Source organism: Xiphophorus couchianus, chromosome 21 (assembly GCF_001444195.1).
Source record: "Xiphophorus couchianus chromosome 21, X_couchianus-1.0, whole genome shotgun sequence".
NCBI classification, from domain to species: domain Eukaryota; kingdom Metazoa; phylum Chordata; class Actinopteri; order Cyprinodontiformes; family Poeciliidae; genus Xiphophorus; species Xiphophorus couchianus.
The window spans coordinates 10,689,827-10,709,794 of NC_040248.1; the positions used below are offsets into that span (position 1 = coordinate 10,689,827).

General features: G+C 38.2%; 1 protein-coding gene across 1 annotated transcript in view; it reads right to left on the reverse strand.

Annotated features, from left to right (window-relative positions):
• The window catches only part of map3k22 (mitogen-activated protein kinase kinase kinase 22), a 41,195-nt gene extending 21,942 nt beyond the window's left edge, over positions 1-19,253 (reverse strand). The window contains exons 1-5 of the mRNA XM_028005098.1: positions 18,855-19,253; positions 7,840-7,923; positions 7,449-7,493; positions 2,079-2,176; positions 383-420 (exon numbers count right to left, since the gene is read on the reverse strand). Of these exons, the coding sequence (XP_027860899.1) occupies positions 383-420; positions 2,079-2,176; positions 7,449-7,493; positions 7,840-7,858 (200 nt within the window). The 5' untranslated portion in view covers positions 7,859-7,923; positions 18,855-19,253. The remainder of the gene's footprint in view (positions 1-382; positions 421-2,078; positions 2,177-7,448; positions 7,494-7,839; positions 7,924-18,854) is intronic.
• Between the last annotated feature and the right edge of the window lie 715 nt (positions 19,254-19,968).

Below are 19,968 nucleotides of genomic sequence, written 5' to 3' on the forward strand. Positions count from 1 at the left end.
TCAAACAGCACCAAGGATGCAGCATGAGATAAAATATTAATTCAGGGTGAGGAGAGGACAGTGAACTGAAAGACTTCCCTCTCTCCCCGCCTTTAATCACTCCCTCTCCTCCAGACCTCCGTGCATCTTTTCCACTCTAAAAACCGACTCTGGAACACAGAGCCTCGGCTAAATAATCCAAGCAGGAATTTTCCTTCTCTTTCTGCCACTCTGGCATGTAACTGCGATTTCCTCCCTTAGACACAAAATCCCCGACATGGCAAAGCAAAACAAAAAAGATCCAAACTGACAAAGTCTGAATGTGGACAGTTGAACGTAAAAAATAAAAAAAAAGAATTTAAAAATGAAAGAAAGAAAAACAATAAGGAGGTTTCCAACATACCGCTTTTCTCTCTCATGCTCCAGCTTGACTCTTAAATCCTGTTGAGAGGAAGAATAACAAGAGAGAGGAGTTACAGAGGTGGAAAGTTAAAATGATTCATGGCTGTATGAGGGATTTGGCCTGAAGAATAAAGCTGGGGAAAGAAATTAGGTGAAGCACTATGATGCCTTTTGTTTTTGTTCAGAAATAAAAAAAAAGGAGGACATGACAGTCTGTGTGTGTTCTTGTAAAAGTCTTAACCAAAGGGAGCAGGAATCCAGAGGAGCCTGTAAGTCTGCATGAGGTCATTTTGATAAACTAACACTGTCATCATATCAGCGCAGGAGATTGGGTGAAAATTAGGGGGAAGGGGTAGTTGGGAGTTTACCCCTTCTGACAGAGGAGAGCCGCTGTCCGGGCGGAAACTCTCTCTGCTCCTCACCAGCTTGTTTACTTCTCCTCATAAACACTGCCGCTTTAAGAGGATTCGCCAATTATCATTCCATGGACGGGGAACAAACGTGTGAAGAGGCAACTTGAAACCAGCACTGCTTTCATTGACCAATCCTGCATTTACTGAGTTGATTGGTTTCAATCTCGAATGAAACTCAATCCCAATAAGCTCTTTCGTTTGAGAATGCACCTTTACTACAACCTTTACCTGACTTTGGCAGCAAACAACGTCTCAGTCCAGAAAAATAAATCCTGACGACAGAGTGGCTGAGGAACTGCGAGTCAACGCCGGTCAAGGTTAAAGGAACAAGTTAATAAATTGCTATTGAAAAAGGATAACAGTCAGATTTAACTTAAGGAGATATTTTAATATCCACCCCTCATGATGCTTGAGGAATGTTAAGGTCAATACTTTTCCTTTTTCTGGGTTAAATGAAATCATCACATTGAAGCTTAATCTGCCAGATATAGGAACAATTGTGGGCCCATCGATTTTGTGTAACTTTCTGGACATTCGGGTGCAAAACATTAACCTGGCTGGAATTTCTTTAATGTTCTTCTAATTCAGGCTTCTAATTCTTCGCATGGCACCGTAATTCTGGCATAAAGACAAACTTAGAACAAATTATTTTTTTAAATCAGAAGCACTTTTTTATCCTTAGCCAAATATCTATTATTATTATTATTATTATTATTATTATTATTAAGCTAAGCTTTTCACCTTTGACAAGTTTAAAGAAGCAGAATTAGCTTTAATGTTCTAACATTTAAATCAGTTTCAGTTCAGTAACTATAAGTCAAGTTTAAAACACCAACCTAAGAAGGTACAAAAGCAAGAAGCAGTAAAATATTAAATTTTTTATATTTAAAAGCTTTTAAAATTATGAATCAATGTAAAAAGAACACTTAATTTTCAAGAAATATCTGTTTGATTGATGGAATATTCGAGCAATAAAACACTAAACAATCAGCTGTGAGCTTTATTAGCTAAAATCAATTTTATAAAATTCAGTTAATATGTGAACATTATTTATAAACAGAACTCTTTCCTGTAATACTTTGTTGCAATTATAGAAACTCATCTGTAAAATCTAAAGTTTTTATATGGAAATTAGTATTTTCCATGACTTCCTAGTTAGTTTTGTAACGAGAGAAGGTGCATTTGGACATAATTATATTTAAGCCAGTCAGACATTCTGGATGATATGAATATTATAGCTGCAGTAGCAGATGAGATATGAATGCATTCAGATGTGATGTGTACCTGTTTGTAGAGTAAGGTTCTGTTTTTGTGCTTGTGGCTGGAGTAGCGACCCAAAGCGGCCAAGTCCTGCATGATGGAGTTGAGCGCCTCCTCGTCATCTGCAGCCAGAAGACGCACATTAAAAAAAATAAAACGAGAGAAATAAACAGACACAACTTAAGTTTTATTTTATAAAAATGAGTCATGAAATTAGCGTCCACATGGAGGCTTTTTTAACAATTCGATTTGACGACTGTCATGCAGTTAAAGCTGCAGCTTGTGTTGCCTCAGACCACACTTATGAGGCAACACCTGGGCTGCTACTTCCTGTTCTTGCACCATCTGTCGAGTTTCCACTAGTGGGAAAATTCCAGTGGTTGTTCGCTAATTTATTTTATTTTTTTTTAACTCACACATGCTTCTCAATCGTTTGCACTCAAACAGAGGGATCTTTATTAACTGGGTGCTTTCAGCGCTGCTGTTGATGAATCAATAATATTTAATAATGCACAGAGTATATCTATTGCATGAGTTTCTGTTGCATGAGGCTGTTAGGTTCTGAGTTTTTCCCTTTCTGAATAGCAGCAACTTTTTTCAGGCAAATAAATCAAAACGGGTGAAAGCTTAAAATTGAAAGCGAACATTATTTACACTTAAAAGTAAAATGGGACAAAATTTCTGTTCCCGACATCTCTCTTATGCCATATAAACACACACGCTCCCTCATGTAAAGGAGATAATCATGCAGACGAGCGTGTCAGGCATTACCATATCAAGAGGCGTTAATGGAAGCGATTATCCGAGCCGTGTCTACGGTATAAAGAGGAGGTGGTTGACCTCCACTCAAGCCTGCCTGCTGGATGAATGAGTGACGAGCACATTCATGGCTAAAATGCACACACAATTTTTCCCACGCAGAAACCAGGCCAGGTGTGTGAGACAAACAGCACCTGCAGGAAAGACCGCATTCTTTCAGATGAAGAAACGCTCTGGAAGAGTGTCTCCGCGTGGAAGACCACTGGGGACGTCTGGAGGCCGGCTAACACAGGCAGCAGATGGGAGCCGAGATGAAATTTGATCCCGCTCCATCCATGCGGCCGGCTGTCCGCTGGCAGCGGGTCTGTCCGCTGGGTTCACCCTGAGGTCAGGGGGAGACCCTTTAACTTAGGGATGATGTTACTGATGCATCACTGTGACTTTCTCTGCTCACGTCTCAGAGGGACTAGAAGCAGCCAGCAGTGACTGAATAAAAGTGAATGTCTCTATGAACTCACACCCCGAGTTTCACACACGCAGAAACTGAAAATGTCTTCCTGAGTGTCTTTGAAGAACTTGTAAAAATAAATATTTAGGATTTTGGAATGCTTCTGCTGTTACAATTACAAATAAACCAAGAAGGTTACCAAAAAAAAACAAACCAACACTGTAAATAGATTCACAAAAAATGGTGGCAAAAATCTTTTTCATTTTTAAAAGATAAACTGAGATAAAGCCCCATCAATTACACAGCAGAAATACTGAAATTACTTTTTAAATAGAAATTAAATTTTATTTGTTTATTTATTAGCACTGATTAATTGCATCCTGAACTTTCTTTCCAAAATAGCTTTATCTGTAAATATCAGCTAATAATTAGTGTTAGTGTGTTATTGGTTGAAAAAATGGTTTAAGGGGAGAACATAAATCGCACGGCAAGTCTGTTTGCTCTGACCTGATGGTATTAAGAGGAAATGAAAATTCTCCCTGGGCCATTTTGGTTCTCAGACATAAGTCCTAAAGAAAACCAATGGGATGAGCTGAAGAGAAGAGAGCATAAAAGAACATCCAGGACTTTGGACAATGTAGATAGTGTAAAGACTAATGATTAAAGATGTTTTTCTCTGCAAGCTACAACCTTGATCTCAAAGGACTGAAAGCAGGAGTGAAAACTAGTTGTATTTTATTTTTATTGTATACAAATATGTACATTAATGCAGGAGTTTTTTCCCATTGATTAATTGAGCTCACATTAATTCTTACTGCAGGAGTAAAGTCTTACAAGAAATGCTTGAATCTATGTCACTGAATTGTGTCCTGTTTTGTTTGTAGGTCAAAATCCACTCAGCAGAGTTTCACTCAACCCAGATTTATCAAGAAAATGGCCTAGTTGCTCTCTAGGAAACTCTAACCTTTCAACCCTGATCTATAAATCTGTGAGGCTGGGTAGCTAACATGAAAAGGCATCGATCCCCCTCAGCCAAACACATAGAAGTAGTATATTATTATTTATTTTTTCTGTCCCTAAACCCACATTGCAGCTGGAGTGAGGTACGAAATGACCCACAGCCCTCTGCTGCACAGCACACTCCCTTCACTTAGAGACAAACTAAATAATGGAGCGCGATAAGAAAAGTTACACCCACCATATCTCAGCTCCAGTGCAAATAGTGGAAACAGTGCAAGGGGTGAACTGGTATTCTTAGAACAAATGGCGATAAATCCGGCAAAATATGGTATAATTACCCACTCAAATACGTGTAGCTTTATTAAGTCAGAGCACTAAAAATAACAGAGTTGGAATAATATGCTTTTCCTGTCTTGCAGAAAAGTTGCCCAGTTTTTTTTTTCCTGTAGCAGAAAACTTTATCCTACAGGTATTTATTCATGTAAACAACTCCCATTTTGACACGGACAAATCACCTCCAGTATCTTCCTCCCTGAGTTTCTAAAAGAAAGAAAGGTGATCACACGTGTAAATAAGCCCCATACTTCTACAAGCAAAAATGTGCAGGGCTTCACGCCGAAACTTTATTCTTGATACAAACACAGGAGGCAGAGGTAGTTATAATAATCTGTGGCGTCAACAGAGGTGAATGACTAACAGCTCGGTCCGGCCTGTCCGAGCAGGAAGGAACTGAATCACTGCTCTGAGCGCAAGCAGGCAAACCTGGTTTATTACTCCACACAGGAAATTCATGGATTTCTGACTGACTCAAGGAAAAACAGTTTTTTTTCTTCCCTTTGCCACTCTAACTGTAGAACGAATATTATGGGTGCCATCTTTTTTCTAGAATGAATGGCTTCTGTCAGTAGAAAAATACACAACAAAGAAATAAAATACGCTTTAAGACTTTAACCTATGGCTACTTCACTCCGGTTGATGTCTAACCAGAGATCTGCTTTAGATAAAATCATGTTTCAAAATGGCCCAGTCAAAGTCCAGAGGAAAATCCAATTCAAAATCTGTGCCACAAGTTGAAAATTGATTTTCAAAGCTCTTTGGAAAAGAGTAATAAGCAAAAACAAAAAAAAAATCAAGGTGGCAGGGAAGTTCCTCAAAATCAGTAAATGCAGCAATAGGCATTCTAAAGACTAACTTGGGGGGTTGAATATGAATACTTTTTAAATTATTTGTAAAACATGTGGAATAACATATTCATCATGACTGGGATATTTGTGGATTTTAAAGTGTCAAAATGAAAAAAAGTGTCGTTAATACTTTTGGAGGGCACTGAATAAGACAGATTTTTTTGTGCCTATTCTATTATGAAGCATTTTTCATAATGATGGGCCGCAACCAATTTCTTCGTCATTTATCAATATATTGTATGAATATGTCTTATATACATTAAACAAAACATTTTAAAACAGAAAACCTATCACAGAGTCTCTCTAGTGATTTGTTGAGCCTGCACAGGCCCGGAGCTCTAGACTAACCGAAGCCCTCGCAGTCAAGGATACAAAACAAACACAGTCCCACAAGTGTATGGGATTGTGAGTTTCTTTGTAGGAGGCTTGGTTTGTTGCCTGTGGATAATAGCAGCGTGGGGAGAGCAGGAGGCTGACGGGTGCAGGGGGCAGTCGGTGTGTGAGAAATGCGTGGTGGTGAACAGAGCCGGCCTATAAATGAAATTATTACCTCACTCGGGCCTGATTCACGGCCACTCGCCAAGGTAGAGGCCAGCCAAGGCTAACCGCCAGCGCGGTGGGAAGCCACACCAAAACTGTCAGTGACTCAGAAACTGCCTGCAAAAAAACTCCTGAAGCAGAGCGAGTGTGACCAAGGATTTGGATCCGATGTGCCGAACAGTTTGGGATACCTGCAGTTCGTTTCCTGAATTCCCCCCTTCAGTCTTGAGAAAAATGTGACCCCCAAAAGAACAGGGGGAATTCCAGGAAGCCGGGGAGAGTGAGCAAAGTTGCACAATGGAGACTGATTACAGGACATTGCGTCATCACTGCATCTTTTTTTTTCCCCTCCCCTTTTCTCAGGATTAAGGTGGAAACCGTGAAAGTGGCAGGAACTGCTGTCCGAGACAGTCGACATAAAAGGAGGCGTCTGCTTGCAGCTGCTGCTCAAGCAAACTAAACATGCGGGCTCGCATTTTTACCTTAAGTTTGTTTGGAGAACAGCCTCTGTTTTAAGAGACGAGTATTACTACTTGCAAATCAGTGCTGTGTACAGACCAGGAAGGCTGTGAAGAGTGAGGCAAACTGCCTGGAAAGACATTGAGGGGATTTCCTTGAGCCGAGAGACACATCATGGCAAAGGCATCCGGCGGGATTAGCAGCCGGAGCCAAAATATGTCCTCACTCCCCTGCAGCAGCCAGGTCCAATCTCTGACGCACAACACACGCTCAGATGCACACACATGCCAGCAAGACACACTGTAAACACCAGTCTCTGCTCAGCTTATCAAAAAATGAAGCACAGTCAATTTAAGACCTAATGGATGTAATGTTTAAGTGTTTAGAGTTAATCTTTAACTAGGAGTAATAGCTCTGATGTCATGCTGGGAATTGTAGGTGTGTAACAATAGCTGTGCAAGCAATGTTTGCACAAGGCTTGTCCCAAAAGTCCAGTTTTTGATCAATAACTTGACCAAATCTACATATTGCATGACTTTTTTTAAAATATTGATGTAATTAGATATTGTGCATACAGTTAGGTGGATGCATAAAACTGCTACTTAGCTTCATCTGCTCCTTTAGCTATGTTCAACAAAGACCTGTTACCGGAAGTAATTCCTTGCAATGCCAAGGAGCACCATGTTGTTACATAATGTCTTTATGTAATCACACGCAGTCATTTTTGGTATTTTTGCTTTCAGTAATGCATATTGCAATAAAATAACAATAAAAAAGGGAAGGATATTTTATCAGAGCACATGAAAATGAAGATTTGTATTTGTTTTAGTGTGTTTTACATCATGTAATGACTAAAAGATTAGCGGGAATGCGTCATTATAGTTTCCCTTTTTAATTTTCTCTTTCCTTGACTGCTTATTAGATGTTATTGTTACTAGATTGTTATGTTATCTTACTAGATGATCAGATTTATATTATGTGCTATGTTAATAAAAAAAGTAAATTTCCCACATTTCTCTAATTTAAGCATTAGTGCTTCATTACCTTGTGTGTTCCTGTGCTGTCCAGGTCCATTCTGGAGACCGTCATCTGTAGCAGAAAGAAAGCAATATTCGTTTAGGATCATGATAGAAACAGCTCTGAAGCAAATATTTTAACTGCTGATTGCTATTCTTCAGAAATCTTCAGGCAAGTTCCTTAATCTTCAGATGTGGCTGGTTTAAAGATCAATGAAGGTACAAATCCAACATTTCCAAATGATAATGCTACTTATCTCGCATCCCTTTTTTAAATTATAACTTTGTCCTTTTTTGAATTGCTCCTATCTGTACTGTTCCTGCCAGAGGAAGTGTAGAGGATGGGTGTGTTTTATGTGTGGAAGTAGAAGTTTCTATATGAACGCACATAGAGCAACCTGCTTTCAAATGCAACTTACCCATGTTTACTGTCATCATCAGGAAGTGGCCCTGTTGAACTTGAGCACGGAGCTCAACTTCTCTCTGAAAACGAAGACTTCACCCTGAGGCAAAGAAAAACAACAGGTTTTCAACATCCGTGAACTGGGTCATTTCTCCTTAAGCTAGCTGCATAATATTTCTGTGATTACACAAAAACAATGACTAAACAGGACGCAGGTGGTGGTACCAACACAAAGGTTTTATTTCCTAAATCGCTCTCAACGCTGGTGTTATTTACTTAATCTTTTCTCTAACCTGCTCTCCTGAGATTGGCATATCCTTTTATGAAAAAACAACAACTCAGCAGCCAAGAGCTGCGTTTGATGCTGGCTGGTAACGCACGTATCTTTATTGCCTCTATCAAAACTGCAAGAGAGTCTCATTGAGGGAATTCCTACTGTTTAATGATAGAGCCGCATACCGCCTAAATCCCATGATGCAGCCTTTGGGAGTACAGGAGAAAAACCTGCCTCGGGTTAAGGGCATAAGCTTTCAAAGAATAAAATCAGAGCTTTGCGCTCATTAGGTGACATACACCAAAAAAGGAGCATAACATATAGGAAGAATTATCTAGCTCTGAAGACAAAGCTTTTCGTTTATGACAAAGGAAGAATGCTGAATCATTGACATTCTGCCCTACTTGACCCAAATACCTTTCATACATGTTATAGCAAAAGATTTACTAAAATGCCTACTATTCTTGGAGACAATGACTGTGCCCTATGAGAGAGGCCTCATAGATAAAATTCACTCATGCTGAGGGACATATTTGTTTGTTATTTAAGAGCAGAAATAGAAAAGGGGAACAGGAACTTTAGAAAAAAAATAACAAAAAAATAACAGCTGCTCCACAGTGCAACAATGTGGTTATGAGCTCATATGTTATCCATTACAGTATCTATCAATTACCTTAGCGGAGTTTTCTGCATATTTGTGTACAGCAAATAGAGCAGGTTTAGACCTAACACCAATCTAAATATATATTTTAATTTGCATTCAAGATGTCATATTTGAGGCCAGGAACAAATACCGGTGAGGAAATTCAATCTTTAAAGCCATTACTAGGCAATACATCTGCTTATGTTAGCACTAACTTTACAATGAAAAAGGCCAGAGGTTCGTTAAATTAAGTCAAAATGAGAATTTTAGAACTGAGCTGCTGGTGTTTTTTGTTGTTTTCTTTTCCCACCAGAGAGGTTCCGGTTCCTAACCAGTGCTGGTGTTGGAACCAGTTCTTAACCGGTTCTGAGAAAGAACTGGTTTGTTTTTCCACCACCCCAGAGTCAAGTCAGAACCACGGCATTGTGACAAAACCAACATTTTTGTAGTATTGTGTTTTATAGTTTTTAAAATGTTTAGTTTGACCAAAAATATTCAAACTAAATTTTGGAATTTTAAAATATGAAACTGACAAGGTTTCAATCTTCTGCTCTTCCCAATGATCCCGCCCAAAGCTCCTAATATAAGATGTTTATTCCTTTAGCAAATCAGCATCTGGGACTGTCTGGGATATCTCCAGTTTTTGGTGCAATGGCCAAAATTTACTTCAGAGGTCACAGAAAGAACTGGTGCTTAGTAAGCTCTAGCAGCAGGTAAGCTGTGGAACCGGTTTGGTGGACAAAGTATCACAGGATTACAGCTACTTATGTGTGTGGTTTCAGACACAGTGTTAGGGCCCCTTGAGTAAAATAAGTTAAGTTGCTGCATGAATGTCTGATGCCCAATTTTTGAACATCCAGTCCAATTCAGAGACAGATTTTCCTCCTACCCGAGTAGTTTGGCGAAATAAAAAGCAAATATCAGTTTGCTATACTGGATTTACTCTATCCAGGCCATTGCCTTCCACTAGATCCTCATTTCCCTTCAATGCTTCTTCTACAATTTGTCCCATTGAGCTTGATTTCTCTGGTCGAATTTCAACCGGACCAACTAGCAAACAGAAGGAAATTTGTAAATAATCCAAATGCTGACATCACTCTCCCACGTAACAGCCTGGCGATGCACTTTCATGTACCATGTACCTACAAACACTTCACATTTCCTTAGGATTCGTTTTGATCCCTGATTTTAATCCGTGACTGTTCATGTTTTCATCATGACTGTTCACAGATGAATATATTTCCAAACAGCTGCATTTTTCTTTTGTTCAAACACTAGTAGAGTAAACTAGTCTAATTTCAGATGCAGAGCAACAAGTGGGGGAGAACCGCCATGTGTTACTCCATCCTTTGGCCACTCCTCCAGATTCTCTGGCATTTCGTTGGAAAGACTGCCAACTGTAGCAACTGCATGATGGAACTGTAGGATATATATAAACATTTGATCTTAATTGTTTTGGTAAGATATAGCAGGATACTAAATACAAGTCGAATATGTGATGTTCCCATGTTTTGTGCTACATACAAGTAGAATTGGCAGGTATCACTCAAAAGGTGCTTTTGCACCCTTTCTAGGGACACAAATAATTTCAATATCGACTTACTTTTGCATTTAAACGTTTTGTCTTGTTTGCCTTGAACAAATCAAGCTTGTTTTCTGGCTTTCAGTGTATGGAGCAATCGTTTCAGTGAACTCGTATGAAGCAGACATTTGACCTCCTTGCCATACTTGTACAGTTTTGGCCATTTTGCACTAAACTCTCATACAAAATTATTCATGCACTACACATAAATTCATATCACACAGATGTTTATTACCTGCATTAATAAAAGACATTCATCCATCTATTAGCATCTATTATCTAAACTCGCCTATCCTTGCAAGGTTGTGGTGCTTTTGTCCAGCAGTCATTGGTCATTCTTGTAAAAATTGTACTTTATATTACAGTTTACATTAATTTTGTTGTAGTGAATAATGTTGGAAAAAAAATAAAGCTGGTAAAAACTTGATAAGAGACAAATTATCTGGTAAATATGACTAAAAGGTAAGTGGTTCTTCACTTTGTACAGGCATGTTCAGCTTCTCAAAATAGGCTGGTTTTCTCAAGTGTTTTGAATCTTCTAAGTCTGTGTACTGAAAATACCACTTGTCCCTAATACTTATGGCAAAAAAAATGGTTCTCCTTTCTCTTCTTGGATTAGCGAGAAAACTTTTCACAACCACAAGAAAAACGGGCACGAGAGCAATTTAAAGATGAAACACAGAGGCTAAACGTCTTGAATGCTAAAACATTTACAAGAATAAACATCGTATGAGAAATGACACTTGACTGGCCAAAATGGATTGAGGATTCAAAGTGAAGATAATAAAGAAAAGTAAGACATCACCTGATGACAAGTTTCACAGTGCGAAAAGAAAAGGAAATCTGATATCTTCACTGCGAATATCTGAATTAGCCTGTGCTTGTTTGTCTGCTGCCACTGACCACGCATGAAAGAGACGAAGAACATGACAGGTGGTCTTCCAACACCATGCCGCCCAGTCTGTCGATGCCATGCACACACACACACACATAGACAGTCACACACAAGCAAGCCTCTGTCCTTCTGCTGCCAGTCACCAGATGGTCCATCTGCTTCGGCCCTCTGCACAGCATGATGCCGAGCTGGAGGTGCCCACTGATCGCCAGCCCACTTCTCCACACAAGTGGGCAATGTGACAGCCCTGCTTATTGAAGATCAAATACTAAATAGTGCTCCTCCTGTGCTTGTTGCTCAGCAGCCACACGTACCGAGTGACAGGACTGTGTAAAACAAACCTGCAAACATTGTGACACATTTCTCGTGGATAAAATCAGCCAATAGGATAAGGCTTCTCACTTTCGTCAAAGCACGAAACACCACTCTAAAGCCGATCAAAAAGGACATCCCTGGAATTTCAGAACCAGCCAAAAAAAAAAAAAAGTGGAGCTAAACTCTTTAAACTTTATACTGCAGTTTTATTTTTGTTGCAATGATTGAAGGGAGAGTGCAGCCCAGACTATGCGGGTCAGCATGTATATGCTTGTGAGCACACACTAAGCTCTTACAGCTCTCTTACATCACCCTCCAACCAAGCAAACACTGTAATGCTGGCGTTGGTCTCCAAGGGAACCCCCTCTTTCTTTAGACTGCTCAGCAGCTGCCTGGTGGTCTGAGCAGCATGGCCTCATATCTGACATCACTGTTGTGGAGTCCCAGAGTAATCAACATTTCTGAGGTTAAGTATCTAAACACTGTGGAGCTCAGAGGGCTTCCATCTCCCAGCTAAGGCCAAAGCAGATGGTCCGCAGAATTGTGGCAATTGGTACGTTCTGCATTAGAAAAGATGCCAAATATGCTGCCCCCCCCCCCCCCCCACACACACAAAAACTTGTTTTTGTTTTTTTTTATCACAGTTAGCAAGGCATGCGTTTTAAGAAATTACAATTTCAAAATTGGAAAACTTTATGTTGTCATAACATGACAGGGGAAGGACACTTCACTTTTCTCTTTCTGACAAAAGACACAAATTTAGGTTTTTGAAAATATTTCTGGTCACGAAAAACATGAACAGTCATGTTGCAGAAACTAAAGTAACACCACAAATTCCTCACTAAAACAGGCTATATTTGGTTGTTATACTTGAGATAACATATAAAGAGCAAAACAGTAAAATGGCACAATATTTCATACAATTAGCCAGGAATAAAATAAAGGAACAAAGCTAAAACCAACAGAATTTGTGTGAATCTCTGAGTATATAACAACATGTATGTACAAATTAGTCCTGGTCTTCCAAATAAAATCTGAACAAATTTAGTACCTTGATATCTAAAGCTGTTCTGTCAGTATTTTTCAGATCAACTTTGTCAAATGCTTAACTAAGATTCAGCAATACCATACCAAATGTTTTAGATATATCGTTGAAGATGTGTATTAAATACAACTTTTACAAACATGGACTCCATTCTATGTTGTGGTCAAAAAACAGACAGAAAAACAAAATGGACATATTAAAGGACATATAACTATAAGAAACATTGAAATACTTTAGCAGCAGTAAGAATATTTATTGCTGATTTGTTATGAAAATCATTATAACTTACTTGGTAAAATGCCATTTTTTGCTACAAATACCATGATACCATTATTTTTACTCAAGCTTTTGTTGCTTTGAGACTCTAATGCAAAAAACCAACTGCGGAAAATGCATTTTTAACATATTTTGGAAAGATTACAGTGGATTTCAGGGACAGTAAACAGAAACATTCAAACTCTAACAAATATGTGAAGGGAAAAGTACAGGTAAAAATGCATTCTGAATCAGTAAGTTTGAGATAATGTCCCTTGACTTAATGACACATCACTGATTGTCTTAATCACACAACGTACAGGAAGTGAAGGGTAATTAGTAAGTCGTAGCTATTTAAGTGACTTACTCTTTTCACAAAGGTCAGCGGTGGGGGTGTCCTGCATCCTGAACGAAGGCCAAGACTGCCGTGTGGCTTCCCCACATGAGTCATAAGGTGTATGTAGGCTGATTCTGGGAAGCAGGACAATACAGCATGTCCTTTCACTCACTAATAAGCCAGACGAAGTGTTTGTATTCTTGTCTGAGGAGCTTATTTTGTTTGAGGTGTAAGCTTTAATTTTAGTGTCCAAACCCTTCCTCTCTTTGCTTTGCTCACGTATGTCATTGCAGTGAGGAAACCAAAGCTCTTACACTGGGCCTTAAAATCCACATATAATTTTTGATGTCATCGTTTGTAAAGTCCTAACTTTTGTTTCAAGTGTAAACAGAAATGTCAAGTCTAAACATGTTGAGAAAAACTAAGAACATCACCAAACAAAAAATATTATTGGGTGTGAACTTTTCTTAATCTTACAACCATGACTTATTAGATGCATAAAAACATAAAAGCACCAGGTGACAGAACCAGATAGCCACGATTCTGATTTGTTTTTGTTCACTATCGATGAATTTAGCAAAGCCAAGTGGTCAATTGTTTTTAAAAAAGCACACGTTCTGTTTCTAAGGTCAACTATGTGTTTCAAAATGAAGTCACAGGAAGCACAAAAGGTGTAAATGACATTGCTATAAATACAACTATATATTTTTTAATAGTTTGCCACTTATACAGACTGAAACATGCCTTTTTTGGTACCCCTCCTGAAGTGCTAATGCAAATAAGAAACTAGCAGATGAAATGACAGCAAGTCAATTTAGTCATCCATATATGATAAATACTTCATGACGATAACAGAGTGGTCTGTAAAAACAGAAAATATCCATTATAAATCAGTTGTGTGGACAAAATTGGCTTGATGATGTAAGAGCAAAATGGGTCAACATTATTAATGGCTTATTATGAAGTTAGTCACAGAAACTAATAGTGTCCAGTGGACAAATATCTTATTCTGATTATTCTAAATCTAATGCCACATGGACGATGATGTAAACTATAACTGTGACACCTTGGATTATTTCAAAATGTATTTGAGATTAAGAAAAGTAGTTAGTTTTATTAACTTGGGTAGCACCTGGACCATTTCTGCTACGTACGAGGCTACTAATCTTTTTTTGCCACAATCACCTGAAGAGATTACTCAGACCCTATAAATCCTGCAAGATTCCAGGTGACGATCTACAAGTTAAATAAAACTTTCACAAAATTCACTTATGACAGGAGAGATTCTCGAGATAACGTCGGCTTTACACTCATCCGCCACTATATTAGATACACCTAATTTGCCGCTGACATCCTTTAATTCACATTCTGCCTTGGAGCAGAAGCTCAAGCTGCTGGTAGTGGTGGCATAAGGGTGTGGGGATATTTTCTTTGCACACTTTAGGCTCCTCAGTTCTGTTTGACTAGAATTTAAATGCCACAGTCAACTCAAGTATTGTCCCTGACTATGTCTGTCCAATATCATGGCTGGATCTTGCATGCAGATATCTCAGTCTGACTCTGAAGTATCCTCAGAATTGAGATAAATTAAAGAGAACTACAATCACTATCAGCTGATCTAAAAATAACCAAATGTACAAATTCCCCTGCTTTAACTGTCCACAACCCACCTAGTGCCTTCCTCACAAAACTCTACAGCAAAGGGGAATCTCTGCAATCTGTAAAGTAAGCTGTCTTTTCCATTATGAGATGATGTGCTATTACAAGCACATTTATTTATTATGTTTCTCCACCCAAATGAAGCCAAGCAGAGCAGAGACGCAGCTCATAGACTTGAATCAGTCATACGAAACAAAGTGTTTGAAAACTGCAGTGCTACAGGAAGAGGCACGGGTTGTAAAAATACAGCCCATAAAAATTACCTTGGAGCGCAGTGTTAATAAATTTGTGGTATTTCTAAATGACTGCAATGCCTGTCCAGTTGCTGCATTTTTTTTTAGCACTGTGGGGACACACTCGTCCTCCGTGTTATTGTACGACCCAGAGTGTGTGTAGTCTATCCGGCTGTCCTTGCAGCCTCAGGGCTCCATTTGCTGCTGATGGCATTGTCCTAACATCCAGACAGGCCTCGCAGACAAAGCTCAATCGAGACAACTTCCTCTGAGTTTCTGGAGCGCCGACCTCGCTGGAACCTCGCTGCCCTTTCCCAGATAAAGAAAGGAGACCCAGACTGACTTTACATAGCACCATGAACCCTTTCACTCTGACAAGATGCTGTCCTGTTGTAAGCTCAGTTCAAATTTGATTACATTTGCATTTTTGGACTTTGCAGCAATGACATTTGATAATGGTGAACAAATTTACAGGGAAAACAAATCATAAATGTTACATCTCTGTACAAAACAGCTAGGAATGTTAGGTCTAAGGACATTTTCTGAGCCTTTTGGTGGCAAAGATTGTTCCCACTGATTCACTCACTCTCCATTTCTAATCTTGCCATCTTCTACTGATCTATATCAATAAAAAGGTTCAACTTACTCAACATTTTTCACTAAAATATTACTTACGCGCTCCAATCCAGTGCATACTAGCAATGCAAAAAAAATGTAATTGGGGTGATGTTTGGCTGCAACTCCCATCCAGTTCTCCAAGTTAACCAGAGTTTAGACCAGAGCATTTTATCAAAATCCCGGAAGAACAAGAGCCAGACCAGTTCTTCATTAATCATAATGTAAATAATAAAATCACTACATTTACCATGGTTATTAGTGAACAAAGATATCATTGCAGTTGTACAATCACACGCAATCTCTAAGCCCGGAATATAATTGTGCCCCTGCTTCTTATTACTAAAATTAATCCAGCTGTCAAAGACACAGATAAACTGATATTTCAAGGCAAAAGAACAGAAAATTAACAAAACAACACTATTTTGCTGGGATTTTTTGCGCTAGGCCAAAAAAAAAGTCGTGCCTCACTGTGAAGTGAAGGGAAAACAATACATTGTTTCTAAATGGTTTTATAAGAAAACAAATAAATATCTGTCTACATCTGTATTCAACTCCTTCTTATACCCCTAAATACAAAAATATTGCAGTTAGGGGAAGAGTTGTAGTAAGTTTGCACAACCAATATAAACCCATCCACATAAAGGAGAGCAAAATTCAGAAAATCAGACAAGTAACCTAATAATTCTGGAGGAGCAGCAGTGAAACACAGCTCATGAGGGAGACAGTCTTTTGACATGTCAAAAAAATTCTCTTTGCAGCTTGTCATAGGTCAACTAGGGGACACATAACATATTGGACATGAGTCATGTAAATAACCCAGCAAACAGGTAAGAGAAGTTTGATGAGAAGCAAAATGGAACTTTCTCCCCTACAGTAATAATACTTTGCATGTCAAAAGAGTAACATCACACTGAACACACACCATTTCCAGAGTGAAACATGGCAGGGGAAGCATCAACCTGTAGACATGCTTTTCTGCAGCAGGAAGCAGGAAGTGAATGGAAAGACGGATGGAGCTAGAAGAAACCCTCTTAGAGGGACTTAGAGACTTCAAACCAAAGTGGAGGGCCATCTCCATTTGATAATTATCCACCAACAAATATTGGTTTGTCACAATAGTTCGCAGTTGCAATAAAACAAAATTCCATTGTTTGTCTTTTTATAGATTATTTACAGCACTACTGTCTGAAAACGAAATTTAAAAAGAAAAAAAGATTCCTTTGTCACAAGAGGATGGAAAATGTTTTTCTTTTTGTATTCCATTCTCAACTCTGTAAGAAACAACTTGACTGAGTTTTTATGAGGACATAAACATACCCTCCATATGATTCATGGTAAACTTTGACCAGACGTGTCTGCTCTGTGAGCGTCTAGCAAACCATCATGGAGCATAAGACAACATTATTCCTCTCAGTTAAGAAGCAAGTTGAGTTTTTCTTTTCTAAGAAATTCTCTGGTAGATCAACAATTTACTCTGCATGCCAGATTTCCATGCTCTCCACTTCACAAGGAAAACACATTCCAAGCCAACCCTTTCCATTACTCATCAACATTTGCAACAAGTTAACGTGTAAAACGCAAAAATCTGTAATAAATTCTTCAGTTAGAGCTCTTTCTTCATCAGTCCCCATCAAAACATTTAGTATTAGGTTCCTATGTGTGCATTCACTAGGATCCAAAGTGGGATCCAGCCTCTTTATCAGGCCTGCAGATTGTTTTACCAGAGGCACAGCAGCCATATCTGAGGGCTGTTTCCATTAAACAGCTAAACTATGGCTTTAGAGCTAGTTGTGAGAACTAGGGCATGTCATAGTGCTGATGAACTCATCCCTCCAAATTCATCTGATTCTTTCAATATATACGTATATTGCATCATCTGAGTGATCAATCACCTCAGTCATGGGTTTGAAGCACAATTTCTTATACTTCTGCTTTGATGGCTCAAACACTGAACTGGACCAGGAAGACAGTTGGGATTAGAAAATATAACTTTCAAAGTATATTTTGATTAGCTTGTCGTTTTCCAGTAAGAACAACTGAATACAGAAAAAAATAAAATAAAATAATAATAATGATAATAATGTTATGATACTGTATATGTCTCATCTCACAGCCTTGCTCCTTTTCAGATTCAATTTGCTTTTTGAGATTCACCAACCAGCCTTTTCCTAGTCGATACAATTTCTGCTTTTCTTTGAGGTCTGACCTACCGATTCCGATAATGACCAATTCCATACCAATTTTTTCTAATCTAAAATAAAAATGAGAAAAAACGTGATTCTGACCAGATGTTTTGAATCCAACAAATACAAGTGATTACAGAACTATCTTCATTTAAGCAGCAGTCCCTGATCAGATTTAACTGAAAAGAAGCAGAGTGCATTGAAGTATATGTTGTCTGATGTGTTTACATAGTTAAAATAGTTTAAATGTTTTAACTGTTTTCTTAAAAATCTGATTATTTATACACTTGATCCCTCACCAGTTGGAAAACTGGTCAATTAATTGTTGCATGTCTATTAAATATAAGCATCACATGTAATTTAGTCACTTTGAATTCTTATATCTGGATGAATGGAAACAGATGGAAAGACGGATGGAGGGGTGCTGGATACATTTTTTAGATAATAGCATATCAAATAAAGACTGGAAGTATAATAATTTTCTACAGATTTGTTTTCTTATTCTACTTTTATCCAGACGCAAAAAAACATCTCAATCCGAGTTCCAAACTTTTCAAGACAAAACAAAATAGAAAAATAGGGGGGGAGATTGATTAGTTCAAAATGATCTAGTCATCCAGGTTATATCACTGAAAGAAAATTTCCTGTGCAGAAAAAAAAAATTCTTGACGTTTTCCAGAAAGCAAAACTAAGCAGGATGAAAAAACAGGAAAAGAAAAAAAACATTTGTTTAGTCTGTAAAGCATAATTGTGGGATTTTCTCAATTCAAACTCACCACAGTAACAATTGCATTGAAACCAACTGGAGTCTGTCCAAGTAATAGTTTCCATTTGCGAGAAGAAAAGCTCTGTAAGCCTGCTGCCAGTGCAAACATTAATCCATATACTAACAATGATCGGAAATAAAATTTATTTTAGTACCCAGGAATTTCGTTTTCGATCAAAGAAAAAGCTCAATAAAAAAGTAATGTAAAGCAAAACGAAACCCTTACCTTGTTGGCCAAGTGTGTCCATGTTACGCATGTGGATGCAAGATTTGTGAAGGTGAATGTCTTTCTTCTTGGCTATAATTCACACTGGACAACTCCCAAGTTGCAGAGCAAATCTTTCCAAAAAAGAACCGAGAGCTCAAAATCCGGAAACTGCGCTCAGCAACACGCAGAAATTACAGCGAGCCAGCAGCACTTTGGCAGAAACAGCTCCTCTTCCTCTCAAAGGTGCATAATCCAGAGTCGGTCCCTGTGTTTAACGGGAGGGGGGAACAAACTGCACCGGGAACCCGATGGGATGCGGGGTAAAGTTTTCCCGACCCGCGCTCGGCTTGTCTCAACACACTCTCCACAAGAAGCGAGTTTCTGATCCGAGCTGCGACTCTCTGATGTCAGCAACAACGTAAGCTCCGGGAAGTGGTGACGCTCTCCGGTGGTGAGTTACCAAGGCAGCGGAGACAAACAGGTGCTAGTGCTGCCCCCCAATGGACTTCTTAACCCACTGCAAATCTGAGGACTTTTTTTTTTTTTTTTTTTTTAGATTTTTAATATCTTTGAAATGTTATTAAATTATATTTACATCACAAAAAATCACTGAACTGAGAAAAACGGACCATTATTAATTTGAAGTAAATGTCACATTACCAGGACCATTTATTGAACAAAACTTTGTTTTATTATTTAATGGTTCTAAATAAAAATAGCAAATGATTAAACAGAATGTATTGTCATATTACTGTCAATAAAAATAGCTTAGGAATTGTTGTATTCAATGTAAAAAAATAAAAATAAAAAATATGTTACTAACGCTGTCTAATAAACAAATGTCACAACCCCATTTTTATGTGTAACAAAGGTAGGACTCATTAAAATAACTAAAAAAAAAACCTTTAGTGCTGTTTTAAAACATAAATAATTAATAAATCACAATTCATCCCAAATCCATTAATGCAGTGCAAAAATAAATAAATTAATAAATAAATACACAGAACCATTTTTGGTACATATAATTTGAGAATAAAGTAGATAACTAAGTAGACATATAAATAAATATCACACTATTGGAATTCTAGTAGGAATGGTAATTTAAACGGGGCCGTGTTTAATACGTTTTTGT